Raw genomic sequence first — 18184 nt, forward strand, 5'->3', positions numbered from 1 at the left:
TGTTTTAAAAAATATATTGATTAATGTAACTATATCTTCATAAACTTTAAGGCTGTTTTCATTTGAAGTCTTGTAGCTAAATATAAGTTCATAATAATTTTATTTCTTTTACTTTTATGTTTTATTTTTATTTTTGGAAAGAGTAAAATGCAGAAATTCAAACCACCTGTACACCAATGTATTTGTGTAAATGCAAATGAAATTCATTCTATTCGATTCTATTTCAATAAAGACATTTTATTTTTTCTACATGGTCCTTTCTCCTCCAACTAAATAGATGCTATGAGCTAAAATAAACGAAAACGCTATGAAGATTAAAACGTTACATTTTGTTTCCCTGACTCGACAGAGAACTATCTTGACTTTTTGATGCCTTTTCTTTGGAAATGTCGTCATACAGCAACTGTTTCAACCAGCGCCATCATGTGGAGTCAGATAAGATCTCCCAATGAAAATGTTTTTATATGTTAAAAAAAAAACTGTTTTTAAAAAGAAACTATGCTAGATTTGTTTCCCTTTTTTTTTAGTTAAACCACTATTATTTGATAGACAAAGATATATAAGCCACTATAAAATTGATGTTGGCATGTCCGATTACTTTTGCCTGATTAAAATTTAAATCTTCGGTCGATTGCTTTTGACTGTTTTCGATTCAAGATGGCGGCTACACCAGCAACGAATCCTTCACAGTTGCTCCCACTCGGTTCGTAATAATCTTAATTTCTGTGTATTTTTGTGATTCAGGTAGGAGAACCTCCGGATGTGGGTCAGAAACAATGCGATGTTTTTATTTTTAATTTATTGTGACGCAGCCACGACGAGCTTAATGTTGGAGGGTCAGATTTGATGAAACGGAGTAAAGCTACCATTTATCAAACACACGTTTTGAAAATAAGACTAAATTAGACAATAAAGGGTTTTGAGCTGCATTCTATTTCGAAAAGTATATTCACAGAAGCAGAACTTTTCCAAAATGAACGCCGCTTTAACTAATTAGACACCTGTGTTCCTGTACAAATGGTTGCTCCAGTAGCAGTCAGTCCTGCAACGAATCAGAAGAGGCCTCTTAGTGAAGACTGTCGCTAAATAACTTTAATGACATGCTAACAGCTCAATATCTCGGTAGCAGAGATGATATTTCACAGTAACATGGTCCTGGATGACACCATTAGGTGTTAGCTAGGACTGCTAATCCACTTCATTCGCTTTTGCTGCTCCTCCTTAAATCTGATATAAAAATGTAAATGGCATAACAACAGTTGTAACGTGTTTTACTCGGTTTTACAGAGCTTGTGGATAAATGTATCGGCTCCCGGATACACATAGTGATGAAAACGGACAAAGAAATCGTCGGCACGCTGCTCGGCTTCGACGACTTTGTCAGTATCCTTTCTGAGACTCACACATGGGTTCTGGTCTGAAACCACCAGGTGTTTGGTAGGTGAGGGCTGGATGACAGGACTGTGCAGCTACACCTGTAGCCACGCCCCCTACCTGGGAACCCTCACAGTTCTGCTCCTTAACTCTTGACTTTCAGACATGGTGCTGGAGGATGTCACTGAATTGTAAGTTATGTTTACACATCCATCCGTTTACCTGTCCATCCGTTTATTCATCCATTTAATTATCATTCTATCTCTGTTGATATCTATCCATCCATTTATCCATCAATATTCATCCATCCATCTATTCAGCCATCCATCCCTTTATCCATTCATCCAACCACCCAGATTCATATCCATCAATTCTTCCATCCATCTATTCATATTAATTCATTCATCCATCCATTTATCCATCATCCATCCATATTCATCCACGCATGAACATGGATGGATGAACATAAACATTAATGGATGATGGATTACGTAATTCAACCATCAAAATGGTCATCCATCCACCCAGATCCCTATTCATCCATTTTTCACTTTTTCTGGATGTTCTGCTCATGGTTCTGATCCGGTTCGGTTCTGGTCCGTTGCAGTGAGATCACCCCGGAGGGAAGGAGGATAACCAAACTGGATCAGATCCTCCTGAATGGGAACAACATCACCATGGTAACCAACATGGCCGCTGCTTGCTTTCGGTCGAGCTGCGTTCCATTTCTGAGTGATTCACCCTGAAATGTTTCCCCCTCTGCAGCTCATCCCCGGAGGAGAAGGACCCGAGGTGTGACCGCCCAGCCGCCTGCGTTCGCTCCTCACTTTCTGATACTCTCTGATTTTGTAAAAGGAAAATGTTTTTTGTTAAGTCTTTTTTTTTATTATTATTTTGTGTTTAGTAAATAAAAGATGCATCATGTTGGGCTGTTTTTGTTTCAAATAAAAGAGAATTTCCAACAGCTTAGAATAAAAAAAAAGTTCTTTATTTATTGATGAGTTCAATTTAGTGCAAATGTTGGATCAGAAATGAAGTGTTGCAGCAAAGTAATGAAGTAATGAAACCAACATCCAAGTAATTATTTTAGGACTGTAGAGGGAAAATTAGGAAACTCGGGTCGGACTGGATTCAGTCGCACAGCATGGATTGATTCGTTGACAATCAGTACATCGACGACTTCTCCTCTCCCTTTGGATTGGTCACCTTCTCCAGGTTCTTGATGATGATGTCATACAGCTCAGCCTGAGGAAAACGGATGAGAGAAATCATGATTCACTTTTTAGGCTTTTCAATGGATGTAAGCTGTTTCGAGGAATATTTAAGCTGGACGATACGTTTATTTTCAGTTAATGGAATTTTTGGATTTTGAAGGTTTAAATTTTGGAAAGTTGGAATTGTTTTCCCCATAAATCAGAGTGATGTCAGCATGCCCAGGGCGGCCATCTTGTTCTACGTCTCTGTATTTGGACTTTGAATTCAAGTCAACTCCACCACAAAATACTAATATTAAGTCAATATTACAATAATAAAGTTAAAGACATTACTTGAAGAAAGTTGTAAAATTAGAAAAATAAAGGAATTAACAGAATTAATTTGTAATATCAGGAAAGTAAAGTCATAATATAACCAGAATAAATTAATAATATTGCCACAAAGTTATAATGTTAGGTGAAAAAAGTCCTAATATTACCAGAATAAGTCTGTAAAATTAGGACAATCGTGCAAACAACTGTATATTTTGAAAAAACAACTACACTCACATCAGATTTTGATGAATTTGCTTTTTTTTCTCATTAAAATATTTTTTTCTGATAATATTCTGGTAAAATTGCGACTTTATTCTGATAATTAAACAAAAATTTTAGTAGGTTGGCCTTACGCCAGTATGCAACTCAGAGAAAGTTTGAAATAAAAGCCACTTTTTGAAAATATTAAAATCAGAAATTCAATTTAGTGTAATTTAATATGAGGCCCAACAAACTGTTTCTCTGTAAACCAGGATCAGCAGTGAAGGAAAAACTGCTGTGAATTTTTTTTGGTGAGTTTCCTGACAGGCAGCATAAACAGGGAGAACAGGTTATGGCTGGGAGGGTTTCAGTAACACGTCTGGTATATTTTGTGTTATTGATGTAGCATGAAGCTTCCAGACATTTTTTAATCATCATATTTTGTGGGATTTGTTGCCATGATGACAGAAATAAGGGTAAGAAAAATGTATAAACAAATCCTTTGTATTATTTTGCAAAGTAAACACAAACACTTCTGTTAAAATATGAATCCATTATGAAACCAGCTACTTGAGGACACTGTTTGCATTTAAGAAATACGATCTTTACTGCTAAACAGCATAAAATAGCTTATTTATAATAACATTTTTATTTATGTCAATATAACAGTAACAATGCAACAATATTCTAAGTGGGATTTTTAAACATTTTTATTGTTGCTGCAATAAATCACAAATCCACAATTAAATAAGAATTTTTCACAATAAATGATAAACTGCATTTGCTTCAAGTACCAAAATAGAATAGATTAATAATACTGGAACATTTCCCAGTAATACATACATAGCACACATATTTAATTAAAATCATCATGTTTATTTAACTTTAATTATAGTGATTGTTCATCCACTATAATTACAAGTAAATAAATACTATATTGATGAGTTAACCACTTAGGTGTAGTTCTCATATATGTGGATTATACATCTAATAAATGTATAAGGAAGGTTATATTGATACGTTTATACTTCCATCCATTCCCTTTAATATGTAAAACATAAGTTTTGACATTATGATTCATGCTGTAAGTGTTTTTTTTTTATACATAGAAAAAAATTAACATCATTTGGTCACCAGCTTAGTCAGGTTGCCACAGATTTTCTGAACTGGTTGCAAAATTCTGCCATATCATAGCTGCAGCTCTAACGCTGCGTTCCATTAAGAGTCAAAACTTGGAACGTCCGACTTCCAAGTTGGAAGAAAAAAAAAATAACTTGAACACCCACACACACGTTTTATTTATTGCCATAATAGTGTTGGCTATCAGTAGAAGGGAGGAGTTGGAAACATAACTGGAACGCAGAAAAGTGAGAAATTGCGTTCCTCCGACTTCCCAGTTACGATTTCCAATGTAAATGGAATGCAGCATGTGGGTATTGCTGCTTTATAACTGCGCCCAAGTGTCAAAGGAATGATGCAACAACAACATTTAATCTCAAGCTATTTCATGCCTTCTGTGCTGAAAAGGACTCACTCACATCGGCATGCTGGATGCTTGAAACAATCATTAGGACATTTAGATGCTTAGTTTCTTAAGTGTGTTTCACAACTAAGCAAAGAAACTATAACATTACAGCTTAAATATGAGTTTCCTTATATTCCAATAAGTATTTTCTATTTACTTACGTAAAATCCACGGATGTCCAGCACGATCACTCTGATCTCAGAGAAGATTGCTTCATCCTTCTCATGAACAAGTGAGCGGTAGTCCATCTGACGGCAGAAAGAAGCTAATGTTTTAGCACAAAGACGAAAACATTTTACATAAATTCCCATGTGTTTATCCAAATTAAACAGTTTTGTACCACATGAGTATCTTTGGAGGCTTTAGCAATGGCGTCACCCCTCTCTGAAAAGTACCTGTTCAAACAGAAACAACCACAGCTGAGCACTAATATATACACTACTGGCATGCTTTAAAGAAAAACCTTATCCTCATCGTACTTGTTGATGTTGGTCTGAAAACCATCAACTTTGGTCTTAACTGCAGCAATTCTCTCCAAGATCTTCTCCTGTGGTTCAATTAGAGATTTCAAGTTAAGCTTGCAGGAACAGCCAAACCTCATAAAATCAACGCAAGGCAGAATAAATTATGTACCTGGATGGCGACGCCAAAGTCATTTCCATCCTCTATTTTGGGAATGAGGTGCTGGATCCAGCAGGAAACCTGCAGGCATCAAATGGAAACATCAATGGTTTTTCATCCATTCATCTATCAGAGGACAAACGACTAGGAATTCACAATATATTGAAATTAACATCGATATTGTATGATTGTTTTAAAGCATTGTACCAAGAATACATTTTTGGGCTTTATTTCTTTTCTTTTTACATTTTAGGAAACATTTTAATAATCTTTGTTGTTTTTTATTTTAACTATTGATATTAATTACTAATTTATTCAAGTATGGTAGAAATACTTTTAAACTTTACTAAGATAAAAATTTAGGTTTGCAAAGGGGGAGCCGACTTTCCCATCATCCAGACTGAGGGTCAGGAAAAGGTCAGCTAACATCTATGCAGACCACACATATGCTGGACATGAACTGTTCAGAATTGTTGCTGCTGCCAACAGATGTACGTCCTTTATTTTTCTTCTAAGTATGATTTATTTCTGATTTTTAACAACGATAAACACCATATAGAGACATTGAAGTAGACCTGAAATAGTAGTTAGAAAAATAAACAAAAAACAGTAAATGACAAAAAAACAAAAAAAAAAGATGAAACAAAGCACACAAAACCCCCAGCAAATACTATTGCAATAAAATGGATTAAAAGTAAAATCTAAATTAATTAAACAGAAAGCAAATAAAACAGGGGATATAAAGGGCTTTATGTATTCTGTGCTACTATAATTGTTATAAGAGTTAGATAAAGGCTGTATGCCGTTACAACTAGATATGCTTTTTTAAAAATTTATTCTAAACCTTATATGTTTATAGCTACACTAAAGTAAAAAATAAAATTTAATTCCTTGTTTTTGCCCACAATTTTGAGCAATAAAACTGATTCTTTGCTGAAGTAAAAGATAAATAAATCTGAGCATCGACAGTAATTATAGTAAAATCCAAACCACTGATAATCTTTTTTATTTACCGCCAGGATGGTTTCTCTGAGATCCATGATCTCCGGCTTCACTTTGTCCAGAAGCAACATGATTTTCTCGTTTCCTTTGATGTAGCCACATTTTGGAGCTGAGGGACACAGAAACAACAGCTGAAGGGATTTTTCTCCTACTACACAGAAATACAGAATCTTCCAGGACGTTTTACCTTTCTTCTTCTTCTTCTCTTCCTCCTCGCTCTTGTCTGTTTCCATTTCCTGGAAGATAAACGGCAGAAATGTCAGACTTTTGGGTTTATGTGAAACCAGGTCGTCCTTTTGTGCAGCTGTTGCTTGGGAATTTATCACTAATAAAACACAGATCAGCTTATAGAGAAATGCATAAAATCTAGTACATATTTATTGCACCGTAATTATAGAGGGTGCCAATAATTCAGGCGCCTGTTCTTTTGGAATAAAGTATTTCTCATCGTTTAATTATTAGTTTCTACTGAATAAATATACAAATTACAGGTTAAATGTTTTTAGGATGATGCAATGAACAAAGCTTAGAAGGAAAAATAGAAACTAAACAAACCAGTTGGGAAATATACAATAATAGAGAAGTGAGGAAGCCGTTATTAACTCTTTATGTCAGCAATTTTTCTAGCCCTTTTTGCATAATTTAACAGTTCTTTCCATGTTGACCCAAATTCGCTTATATTTTAATTTGGACATGAATTTACAGAAGCTGATGGGTTGGAATCAACTTTCTTTTCTTTAGCTAAAATGCTTGAAATTGTGTTTTCAGTGACTCAAACCAGAATCCTAATTCATACCATAACTGCAAGAATCAGAATATACTCAGTTTTTACTAAAGAAGCAAACATGTGACAATTATTGGTTTAATTGCCCTTCAAACCTCAGTAATTCATGATTAGTGCTGAAATAAGTTGAATTTTGCTGCAAAGACACAAACTAGACTACTATAAAACTACATATATGAAGGGCTGAAACACATGAATATGTGACTGCTGTCCACAAGGAAGCATGCATAAATAATAGAAACTAATTCAAAGTGTTTATGACTAAAACAAAGGAATGAAGGGATCACCTCGTCTTCTGGAGCAGGAGGATCTGGGATGGGAATATCCAGAGGAGCCTGGAGTGAGGACATGTCTGTGATGCTGAGAGCATCATCCTGGGAAAAACAAAAAGAGAAATTTAATTAAAAGTCACCCTGGGGGGATGAATTAAAACAATAAGAAATAGTTTGTATACTGAACCCTGAGAAAAGCGTCCAGCTTAATTATCTTCCCAGGAATAAAACTGGAAAACAGATTTTCAGCCTGGAATCACAAAACAAACCCATCAGGAGCTGCAGGAGGATTAAAATGGGAATTATTTCAATTTTCTGGACAATCAAGGGACACCAACCTCATGATAAATGGACTGGCGGAAGTTTTCCACCTGTGTTAGAGACAAAAAGAAAAATAGACCTGCTGAGTCACGTTTGCAGAATCTTTCTGGATTTACTTTCGCTTTCCTCTGAGAAACGGGACTTTCCGCCGCTTTTACGCTCAAAAACAACTTCATTTTACATTTTATTACAACCGACATTTACAAAACCTGCACAAAAACCGAGTTTCATTTAAAAAATAAGTGTCAGTCCAACTCTTTACGTCCTGCCCCGATCGGAGCAGATCGACTCACCTTGACTGCGTGGTCTCTGCTAATTTTCAGGGTTGCTGCCTTTGACATGATGAAACTTTACCGCTTTAAAAACAATAAGATTTAAAATAAATAAACCCACAGAATGGATTTTAAATATATATTTTCTATGCGGCTGCAGCTGAGGTCTGTTTGTCTCTGTGGGTGTGAGATATTTTATTTCCTCATTCAGTTTACTTTCGATTAAACCTCGCACCTCCCACCGACAGTGTCCCTCCTCTGATGAAAGTAGTCCCCATACGACCTGCGCTGAAAAGGCTGTTACTGAGCATGCGCAGTAGAAACAGGAAGTCAATCTGCCTCCATTAGCGTAACAACAATGATCTGAAACTAAACTACAAGCATATGAGACGCGTTTATTAGTAGTATTTATTTTTCACATTTCCAACACGAAGGCAATTCAAAGTGCTTAAAACCAGTGCTTAAAAGTGATTTAAATGAAAGAAAATCAACAAACATTACATTGCAAACTAAAGGAAAACGTATTCATACCATTTTCAATGTAGTTGTCATGAATAAAAACACTACATTTTCCCGTTTTTACTTTAAAACCGGTTTAAACTGGCTTTTGGCATTTAGAAACAAGACACGACGGAATATCCGCTTTTACTTTGAAAATCAAAATAAAACCCAAATCGGAAGTAGATTTTAGTCTGCAGTCCTCAAATTTGTATTTCCGCATGAACAGTTCATCACACACGGACATAAGTGTCTGAGCAAGGTGGGAGTTTTTTAAAGACATTATTGAGACAAAATGAAGAAATAAAAACAATACATTTTAGCGGAAGCAGAAAAAAAACCTGTCAAAATCAGTAGAAAGAGCGACAGCGGTGAGTAAACGAGCAAAACAGCTAGCTTGTTGTTGACTCTGATTTCAGGTTTCACTTTCAGCTGAACTGACATTGCTTTCTTAACTTATGATCTAACAGCGTTATAACACAGTTATTGAATGTTTCATTTAATTTAAATAAGCATCACTGAAACTGATCCTTTCGCTTTTCTCAGCTGTTTATTCCTGTAACTAATATTAGCCCGGGTTGGAGTTTCCCATTATGTCATGTTCAGAATTAATTCAAAGGTATTCAAACCGACACAGAGGCTGCATGCCATAAATGTGAATTTTTTTCTTGCTAAAAATGTTATTATAATGACATGAATAGTTTTAAATCTGTAGTTTCATTTAATGCAACAGGAGAAAATGATTACTACAAAAAATGTTCTTTAAATATGGTATAAAAATTAGTTTCCTTTCACAGGAATAGAGCAGAGATGAGTCTTCAAATTTGTATTTCCTGGATAACACAATTAGTTTCTGAGCTCTTCTTATCAACCTCATTTACTTTTGCCACTCCTCTTTAAATCTCTGTCTGATACTGACTAAAAAATAAGTGAAAGAAAAGCAAACGAGAGCTTGCAAAGTTAATAGTTGCAAACATTTTGTGAATTGCTCTATTTAGGAAAACAAAACAAAAAGTACTGAGTGAAGGGAGATTTCTATAGAATAGGAAAACAGAGTATATAAAGCTAATGGGATCAATATCTCTATTGATGAAGAAAGTGACACAGCTAAACACTAAAACAATTAGACACAGGTACATACTATGGGAAGTAATAACAAAAAAATGAATTTAAAGGTTGTAATAGAATTGTAATTTCAGTAATAACGTTTGAGTAATTCAGAAGGGAAAGTTGGTGAAAAGGATCATAATTCATGTCAGTATGAAAACAAAGAAATTTTTAATGTTTAACAAATAAAACTGCAGCTATAGTTTCTGCAAACATGGAGTCAGAGGAACCAGTGGCATCAGCTGCATTTCCATTGCAGATGTGTGGAAAACTTTATTATGTGAAAAATGTAAAAATAATAATAATAATAATTTTGCAATTGCAGTGTTTCCATTAAATAAGAAAAAATTAAAATCATATATCAATAAGTTTGTTTACGCTATAAGTCAGTAAAAAACATGCTGCACCAAGATTATCCAACTACTTCCTGTCTCTTCTTCTTTGTGGTTTTTGCCAGTGGCTAACATCCGGTTGTTGATCATGCGACTCGTCAGATATGAGAAGAGTGTTTCCTTTGGAATTTTGTGAAATAAACCAATTTCGATACGGCTAAATCATCCTAGGAGCAAAACACTTAATAAAAAGCATGTTTTTTAATTAAACTGGCATTTTTCCAATGTCAAATTGTGCAATTATGTTCAGCAAAAAAAGCTAAACTGTGCCTTACAAAGCTGTAATAGTTTATTTATCTAACTGGTATCTTTTTTCCCCGGCAGCGATGAGCAGCAGCGCCGAGTCGATCCAGATGGAGGAGGTCCGGCAGAGAGCCCAGTCCCTGCTGTCATCGTCGGGTTTAGCCCAGGATGTGAAGGCCGAAGTCCTGACGCTGGCCAGCCTCTCTCTGCCTGTTTCAGAAAAGTACCGCCATCTGACAGCGGAGGAGATGCTGAAGGAGAACACGGCGGGTCGCAACAACCTCGAGGTTTCTCTTCTGTTCCTACTGCATCCTGTAACGCAGCTGATTATTTCTGTTGTTCCTTATGCAGCAGTGGGATTTCAGTTTACATCTGTCTCGTTAATTTTTAGCTTTGTGATTCACAATATTAGGAAAAATGTGTTCTATTTAAGTAGTACTTATCATTTTACAGCACAGGTGGGTAGAGTACCCTGAAATAATACTCAAGTAAGAATAGCACTACATCAGCATAGTTTACAGAAGTAAAACCTCAAGTAAGAGTAAAATAGTATTTGGTAAAAAGTTTAGTAACTGATCAAACGATCGTTTATTTAACATTTATAAATTACATATTCAGAAGGATCAAAATATAAAGCTAAGTGGAAATTTTGGTATTTTAAAGACCAAAATGACAATAATTCAAATAAGTAATGAAATATCACAAAATCAGGCAAAAGAAAATGTTTCCAAATCAGTTTCTTTCAATAAAAAACTTATGAAACTTTAACAGAAACTGCAGGTGTGTGTCTGTGTCTGGTGGATTTTTGGTTAAAACATGTTTGTTTTTCATTCAGTGGGAAGAAAATCCAGAAATTTTACTCAAGTAGGAGCAGAAATACTTCTTAATGAAACTACTGAAGTAAAAGTAGAAAGTACAACACTGTTAATACTCGTACAAGGAAAATTTTAAAAAATATTTTCCAGAGTAAATGTAATCAGGTAAATGTATCTGGTTACCACCTGCCTCTGGTTTGCAGTTGAACGTCAACAGAATGAATGTAAACAGATTGTCATGTTCATGTTTTTTCCTTTGGTTCATTTCTCCTGGCCAGGTGTCGGAGTCGTTGAGTCGACTCGTCAAAGCTTTGAGCATCCTGGAGAAATACGGCTGCAACCTGACGAGTCCCACCAGGCCCAGATACTGGAGGAGCGTCAAGCACAACAACCCCGTCTTCAGGACCACCGTGGACGCCATCAAGGTGAGTAAAATCCACAGACGTTTCTCCAGACTAACACCATCATGCTGCGCCGCCAGGCGTTTGTTTATTTATTCTAAACTAGTTTCACTTGTAGAGGTTTGCAGTGAGACTCATGTGAACAAAGAATAACATGTTTATATGTCACACATTCGCTCATTACGTGTTCTGGCAGTGCTGCAACTCCATAAAGACAAAGTAGAAGAGAAATATATTTTGATGTCTGAAATAAAAAAATATAACACATATTAAAACTGAATTAAGAGCAACAAACTGTACAGTAAGAGCAAAATTACAACATAAAATACTGTATAAAAATGGTGTCCTCTAATCCAAACAATGTGTAACTGAGTAGAATAATTAAAAACATTTACATGTGCGTCAAAAAACACCAGACTATTTACAATAATCATAATAATCTATGAAAAATAATACAGACCTGCAGAGGGTTGATTTGATTAATTGTAATGAATCAATGATTGAAATAATCATAAACTACTTTAGTAATCCATTAATAATTAACTGGAGTCAAAAAAGGCAATTTGATGAAAGAAGAACATATTCAGAGCAGTAATTCAGCAAAAACTACAAAAATAAAACATTTTGCATTTAAGATGGGAATAAAACCCTCATTACTCAATGAGTAATTGAGTAATTACTCATTACTTTCCACCCAGAACTCCTCAAGTTACAGTTTTAGCTTTCTCTCTGTCGTATTTCGTTTTGCTCACCAGGGCGGCCGCAGAGTCCTGTTTCTGTACGGATACACCAACCAGCAGATCGACGGCCTCAGCTTCCCGGACGAAGTCACCGAGCCGGACTGTGACGTCGTTGCCGCGGTGACGCTGGAGGTGATGACGCTGCGCACCGAAGTGGACATGCTTCTGAAAGTCAGTTCGGCTCCTGGGAAAACCCGCTCTTTGTTTCTCTTTCTGTTCTGGATGAGAAACCCAATAACTTTTTGTTTTGTGTTTTGAACCTCCAGGGCATCCATCCTCACCCAGAATGCTTCAAGGACATCATCCCGGGTCTCACCCTGCAGGTCGGGAGCACAAACGCAACCCAGTCAGCTAGACGTCAGGAAACATCCTAAATGTTCTGCATTTCCTCTGCAGACGGAGCAGACTGACGACTCAAATCCGCCTGGAGACGACGGACAAGGAGATAAACCTCAAGCTCCGCCCCCTTTAGTTAAACCTACTCCTTTGCCCCGGCAGACTCAACTTCCAAAACCACCAGCAGGTGAGTCTGTGTTGCACCATGAATAAAATGAAAGGAGGCCTAGAGCTTCTTCTGGAGAAAATCAACACGTATTCTGGAAAATATTCACGTCTCAGTTGAAGTTTCGCAGCTTCAAAAGCCTGAAATGAGCTTTTATCGTCTGCAAAGTCAAAAATAAAAACATTCGTTTAAAGGTTTTAATTCCCTGGAATCCCCGTTTTTCATCACCTTCTGATAAAACTGTCGTTATGTGTTTTTATCTGTCTGCAATTATCGCAACTAAACCAGGAGACCTTCGTCTCTAGATGATGCCACTGACAGCTGCTAATACAAATTCAAGCTCAACAGCTTAAAATTTACATCCTTTCTAACATTATTTTCAAATGATACGAGCTTAGGATAAAATAAAATAGTGATAATTAACATTATGGTAATAAAATAAACTCAAGAAATTGAGAAAAAAAAAACTGCTATTGCAATTTAAAAGCCTTATAACTTGGTGACTTGGTCAAATTAAATTTAGGAGGGTAAAACAACCTTAATCTCATCACAAAAAAAGTTTGATACAGTAAAAAGTTCCTCATTCCAGGTTTTTGTTCTGCTCTAGTCTTACTCTGTCTCTGCTGTCTTCAGCGCCCCCTGCAGTCGGTCAGTGTAATCTCTGCGGCGGAGCGTCCACACTCGTCTGTCCGTCCTGCGAAGACAACCCTTTCTGCGACGCGTGTGACGACCTGTATCACCGCCACCCCTCCAGAGCCAATCACAAGCGAGACAAAATACAGAAAACCCAGACAGGTGCGTCCACAGAACTGATCCAGAAATGCTTCATTTGGATTCTAGATTTCTGAATTTTGTCTTGTTTTGCAGAGAATTGCAGCATCTGCGGCATTTCTTCTGTAAGCATCCAGTGCTCCACCTGCATCCAGAGGCTGTGTTTGAACTGCGACCGGCTCTTCCACTCCCATCCGGACCGCAGGGGCCACAGCAGGACCAACCTGGCCGTTGCTGCCGCCGCTGCCTCCAGGTGAGCAGAACGCACCTTGACGCATCGCTGTAAGAAAACCCGGTGCTAAGTGTTGCTCTCGTTCCCCCAGCCTGTCTCTGTCTACCTGGGAGTGCGCTCACTGCACCACCGTGAACGAGATGCGAGTCGTCCTCTGCACGACCTGCGACCGCCCTCGACTCGCCACTCCTGCCATCGCTGGCCAGGACGGTTCCGGTCCGACGTCACAGAACACCGGTGGGACTCGGATACACGAAACTCCAACACACCAAAACAATAGGTGTCATGAACTGGACGGAGGCTTTCTGTGGTGTCCAAACGTTTTGTCCTCAAAAAACGTTAAAGCATTTGTAAAATCACAAAATCTTACCAACAAGCAAACATCTTAGCACACAAGAAACATGACAAAACTAACTTACAAGTAACTTGTCAGCAAAAATAGGAACTTGTTTTACGTCAATAATTCCTTAATATTGTTGAAAAAGTTCTAGTTCCACTGGGAGATTACTTCACTTATAATGAAACATGTTTTCCCATCTACTTTTTCTTTAGCTGATATTCAAGACTTTTTTACTTAAACTTATTTATCTGGCTGAAAAGCCATTTATGAGTTAGTTTTGTCTTATGTCACGTTTTACACTAGAAACTAGATAAAAATACTTGGTAAGATTTTGTGTTTTTGCAGTGCAGACCTCTTTTTACTTTCTATTAAATTTATTTAATTTTCTCAAATAATAAACTAGAACATGTAAGATTTAAAAAATTTTAAATGCAAAACATAAAAATGGTTGTTTTATTTCTATTTTTCTCTGAGCCAGTCGGAGTAACGTCTTGCTGGATGTTTGTGGTTCTACAAAATTACAAGTTCAAAAACCTGAACAATGAAGAAGAAACTTTTTTGTATCAAATTTTTTTGTAATTTTAAGATTTTGTCTGTAAAGTTTGTTGATCTAAAGGAAATGGGGAAAAAGCTGTTCACTTGTGTTTACAGCTAAAACTCGGCTCATTCTGGAACCAGAGGGCCACAAATGGCCCTCAGACCGTATTTTGAACACCTCTGGTGCAGACACACTTCTTACATAAATATTGAGGCGTTTATCCAATTTGATTTAACAAAAGCACAAAATGTTGGGAGAAAATTATATGAAAAAAAGTAAATGTAAGCATTTGTGTGTTAGGAGTTAATCAGCCTGATTCTTTATTTTTTTTAATTTTCTGACTTTTTACTGTCCCACTAAACAGATTTAATTGGTTTCCAGTTGAATTGCATTGGTGTTCATTATAGAACTGCGTGTATTTGAGGATTCCTCCAAGAGAAAATCTGTTCTCATTACAGAGTTTGTATTTGTTTTCCCTCAGAGTGGCAGTGCAAGAGCTGCACGATGGTGAACCAAGGCAGCAGCATCCTCTGTGAAGTGTGTGAGCGCCCCCGCCTGGCCACTCGCCCGCCTGTCCCTCCAGCTGCAGAGTCTGGATCAAAGGTTTCTGCTGACGATGTCAGATTTCTGAGTTTACCCATTTTATGGATAATTATTAGACCTCATGCTGTTTAAATGTCACTTTTCACTCTGTGGGAAATGAAATGTTTATAGCATCAAAGTTTACAAAATTATGGGATTAAAGTTTTTTATTTTTGCTTTTTTTTTTTCTCATTTTGTGTCTAACTTCCTGTTGGAGCGCTCCCTGGCGCCCTCTGGTGGTTTAGTTCCTCTTATATTTTATATATTTGTGTTTTTTCAGTGGACCTGCCAGTTCTGCACCTTTGTGAACTCCAAGCCCTCGGCGGTGTGCGAGATGTGCAGTCTCCCTTGCAAAGACGCATCTGGCGTTTCTGCGCCACAGCCGCTGCAGCAACTGCTGCAGCAACCGCTGCAGCAGCCGCCCTCCTTCACCAAGGAGCAGCCTGACCTGGGTGCGAAGCCGCAGCCGAGGCCCCGAGCCAACCTGGACCTGAAGAGGCAGAAAACGATGAGGGAGGACGGACTGGCACTCATTCACCAGATCAGAGTAGGAAACACGCTCCTTCCTTCCTTCCTTCTTTGCATCATTCTCTCCTTTGTTCCTTTCTTACTTTTGCCTTCCTTGTTTCCTTCCTTCCTTTCTTCTTTCATTCCCTCTTTTTGTCCTTCCTGAACTCTGATCCGGTTTGGTCTTCAGGAAGCGGAGAAGCGTGGCGTCAGCCCCGAGGAGGTCTATGCCGCTCTGAGCATGTGCGGCAGCAGCAGCATCAACCCCTGTGACTGGCTTACCTCTGAGCTGCCGCACCTGCTGGACGAGATCTGCGCCATGGCCGCCTCCGTCCAGCTCACCTCCAGGCTGGGGAACGGCAGCACGGCGCTCTCAGTGGAGAGGGACGGGCCGCCACCGGAGCAGAACGCCGCGCCCGGCGGCGTGAAGCTGTCCAGAGCCGAGGCCAAGCTGGCCTGGCTGGCAGCCGGCGGAAACAAGGACAAGGCTGTGAGACAGCTGCTGAGGGACAGACAGGTCAAGGTAGGAGCCTGACAGCGGTTGCTATGGAGATGAACCACTGGGCAGCTCTTGTTTAGCTCAGTTTAGGAAAAGTTGATTCAAGGGCTGAAACGATTAATTGGATTGAACTCGATTAATCGATAAGGGAAATAATCGTCAACTAATTTAGTCACCGATTAATCACTAACTAGAGGCAATTTGCTGGAAAAAAAACATACTAAGAGCCGTAATTAATCCAAAACTTTAGATAAATTATACGCATTTTGCAATTAAGATTAAAAAAAGAACATATTTTTCTGTAAATATGTACAACTGTTGTGGATTGAACCGGTTCAAATTCACTGAAGTAATTTTATATTTTTGCTTTGAGACAATAAAATGTTTATTTGCATCTTTTAATGTAATTCTAATATTTTATTAAAAAAAAAAAAGCTTGAGATTAAATGAATCATCTGTAGCATGTGCCATTTTCTATCTGATTAATCGTCAGAATAAACGATTAATCGATTAGCTGTGATTGAGATCTCTTCTTGTCTCGTGTCCAGATGAGGGAGCTTCACTCCCTGGGCTTCCAGGACATGTCGCAGTGCGAAGAGGCTCTGCGGCAGAGCGGAGGGGACATCAAGGGCGCTCTGTCTCTGCTGCAGCGCCCCCTAATGGAGCCGTTCCACCAGCGCATCTGGCTGGACCAGCCCGAGCCACCGATCAATCCCAAACACCCGGACAAGCAGGTGACTGTCCGTCTCCTGAGACGTTTGTTGCTCTGGAAGGTTTTTGTTCCTTCCTCACGACCCGCCGGATATCTGCTGCTGCTTTTCAGAGGATGTGCCGGCGTCTGCTGGCGCTGTACGACCTGCCCAGCTGGGGGCGCTGCGAGCTCGCGCTGTCGCTGCTCCAGGAGCCAGATGTGAACTACTCCCTGGAGGACGTGGTGCAGGCCGTGAAGGAGTCTCACGACCGGGAGTTCATCCGGCGTCTGCTGAACACCGAGTGTCCTGTCTGTCTGAGCATCTTCCCCCGCAGCAAGGTCAGTCAGTCGGACTAGCAATTGCTGCTCCTTCACATAGATATATGCACTCAGATCAGTCTCACTATGCACTCAGATGTATCGCCACCCTGGTGGGGCTCAAAGCTAATTTTTAGAACAACATTAATGTTTTTCTTTTGCCTGATTTTGTTATTTAAAATAAATATTTTAATTTTGGTCCCTAAAAGTCCTACAATTCTTGAGTAGACTTTTTGCCAAATACTTTTTTTACTTTCTTGGAGAACTACTATCGATCTTTACTTGAGGGAAAATATGTTGAAGTAGTTTTACTCTTGGGTAAAATTATTGGGTATTTTACCAACCTCTAACTGTGTCTGTGAGAGAGACATTTCAAAGCAAAATGTTATATTTTAGTTTAGTTTGTCTCTGTTGTAGGAAGTAGAATATAGTCACAAGACTTTATTAATAACATAAATTATATAATCATGTCTTGTTTTAGTTTCTTTGTATTTTTTAAATCTCCAAAGTGTGGAGCTGGAAAAGTTTGAGAACTTACCTGGAAAGGTGCTTGAATTTCACCCTGGGATTAGTGTGCTGCCCCTGGTGGTTCCTGCAGAGTAAGCAGCATCTAAACCTCGTTTATTTTTTGTTTTCCCTGTCGCTGCTGCAGATGCAGTCTCTGACGTCCTGCCAGTGCTCCGTCTGCCACGAGTGTTTCCGGCAGCACTTCACCATCGCTGTTAGAGACAAACACATCCGGGACATGGTGTGTCCCGCCTGCAGCGAGCCAGACATCAACGACCCTGAGCAGCTGGACAGCTACTTCTCCACCCTGGACATCCAGGTGAACAGGGAACGAGAGAAAAAAACGTTTATAATCAATCTGTGTACTAATGGTTTCACTTTTTCAATCAAATTACTAAAAAAAATCTGCAGAAAGGAAGTATAACGAGACACAATCACACTAAAAACCTGTGGTTTAGTCTCAACTTTTAAAGTAGTTTTTACCTGATAAAGAGTCAAAATAAGTGGTAAATGTTAATTTATACAGATTTACAGACAATATGATCATTACAGTTTAATTATGGCCAAACAAATGTAACAGAAAAACATTGCAAAAGAAAA

General features: G+C 38.3%; 3 protein-coding genes across 3 annotated transcripts in view; 2 read left to right on the top strand and 1 right to left on the bottom strand.

Moving 5' to 3' along the window:
• The first annotated feature begins 594 nt into the window (after nucleotides 1–594).
• On the top strand, nucleotides 595–2298 carry lsm5 (LSM5 homolog, U6 small nuclear RNA and mRNA degradation associated). The gene is made up of 5 exons (XM_007565043.2): nucleotides 595–703; nucleotides 1288–1383; nucleotides 1538–1565; nucleotides 1982–2054; nucleotides 2140–2298. Exons 1-5 carry the CDS (start codon nucleotides 658–660, stop codon nucleotides 2170–2172), a joined length of 276 nt encoding a protein of 91 aa, XP_007565105.1. The 5' UTR covers nucleotides 595–657; the 3' UTR covers nucleotides 2173–2298.
• Nucleotides 2299–2340: 42 nt separating this feature from the next.
• On the bottom strand, nucleotides 2341–8164 carry psme2 (proteasome activator subunit 2). The gene is made up of 11 exons (XM_007565044.2): nucleotides 7923–8164; nucleotides 7647–7679; nucleotides 7496–7558; nucleotides 7324–7410; nucleotides 6440–6488; nucleotides 6264–6361; nucleotides 5263–5331; nucleotides 5109–5176; nucleotides 4970–5024; nucleotides 4791–4877; nucleotides 2341–2619 (listed from the first exon to the last, which is right to left on the bottom strand). The coding sequence occupies exons 1-11, from the start codon at nucleotides 7968–7970 to the stop codon at nucleotides 2539–2541; spliced, it is 738 nt and encodes a 245-aa protein (XP_007565106.1). The 5' UTR covers nucleotides 7971–8164; the 3' UTR covers nucleotides 2341–2538.
• A 394-nt stretch (nucleotides 8165–8558) lies between these two features.
• The window catches only part of rnf31 (ring finger protein 31), a 16091-nt gene continuing 6465 nt past the window's right edge, over nucleotides 8559–18184 (top strand). Inside the window, exons 1-15 of the mRNA XM_007565047.2 lie at nucleotides 8559–8770; nucleotides 10223–10428; nucleotides 11235–11381; nucleotides 12113–12268; nucleotides 12364–12420; nucleotides 12494–12620; nucleotides 13233–13394; nucleotides 13467–13623; nucleotides 13694–13839; nucleotides 14962–15083; nucleotides 15343–15609; nucleotides 15760–16092; nucleotides 16617–16802; nucleotides 16892–17098; nucleotides 17730–17903. Coding sequence (XP_007565109.1) covers nucleotides 10225–10428; nucleotides 11235–11381; nucleotides 12113–12268; nucleotides 12364–12420; nucleotides 12494–12620; nucleotides 13233–13394; nucleotides 13467–13623; nucleotides 13694–13839; nucleotides 14962–15083; nucleotides 15343–15609; nucleotides 15760–16092; nucleotides 16617–16802; nucleotides 16892–17098; nucleotides 17730–17903 — 2445 coding nt within the window. The 5' untranslated portion in view covers nucleotides 8559–8770; nucleotides 10223–10224. The remainder of the gene's footprint in view (nucleotides 8771–10222; nucleotides 10429–11234; nucleotides 11382–12112; nucleotides 12269–12363; nucleotides 12421–12493; nucleotides 12621–13232; nucleotides 13395–13466; nucleotides 13624–13693; nucleotides 13840–14961; nucleotides 15084–15342; nucleotides 15610–15759; nucleotides 16093–16616; nucleotides 16803–16891; nucleotides 17099–17729; nucleotides 17904–18184) is intronic.

The sequence above is a fragment of the Poecilia formosa genome, unplaced genomic scaffold (assembly GCF_000485575.1).
Source record: "Poecilia formosa unplaced genomic scaffold, Poecilia_formosa-5.1.2 Scaffold171, whole genome shotgun sequence".
NCBI classification, from domain to species: domain Eukaryota; kingdom Metazoa; phylum Chordata; class Actinopteri; order Cyprinodontiformes; family Poeciliidae; genus Poecilia; species Poecilia formosa.

What these genes read in the sequence shown, in the direction of transcription:
- psme2 (XM_007565044.2), bottom strand. Translation starts at nt 7,970, where the DNA reads ATGTCAAAGGCAGCAACCCTGAAAATTAGCAGAGACCACGCAGTCAAG. An exon ending in GCCAGTCCATTTATCATGAG is followed by an intron (nt 7,559 to 7,646) that starts GTTGGTGTCCCT and finishes TTGTGATTCCAG; the next exon opens with GCTGAAAATCTGTTTTCCAG. An exon ending in TGGACATCCGTGGATTTTAC is followed by an intron (nt 2,620 to 4,790) that starts GTAAGTAAATAG and finishes CGTTTTCCTCAG; the next exon opens with GCTGAGCTGTATGACATCAT.
- lsm5 (XM_007565043.2), top strand. Translation starts at nt 658, where the DNA reads ATGGCGGCTACACCAGCAACGAATCCTTCACAGTTGCTCCCACTCG. An exon ending in TTCACAGTTGCTCCCACTCG is followed by an intron (nt 704 to 1,287) that starts GTTCGTAATAAT and finishes TCGGTTTTACAG; the next exon opens with AGCTTGTGGATAAATGTATC. An exon ending in CTGGAGGATGTCACTGAATT is followed by an intron (nt 1,566 to 1,981) that starts GTAAGTTATGTT and finishes GGTCCGTTGCAG; the next exon opens with TGAGATCACCCCGGAGGGAA.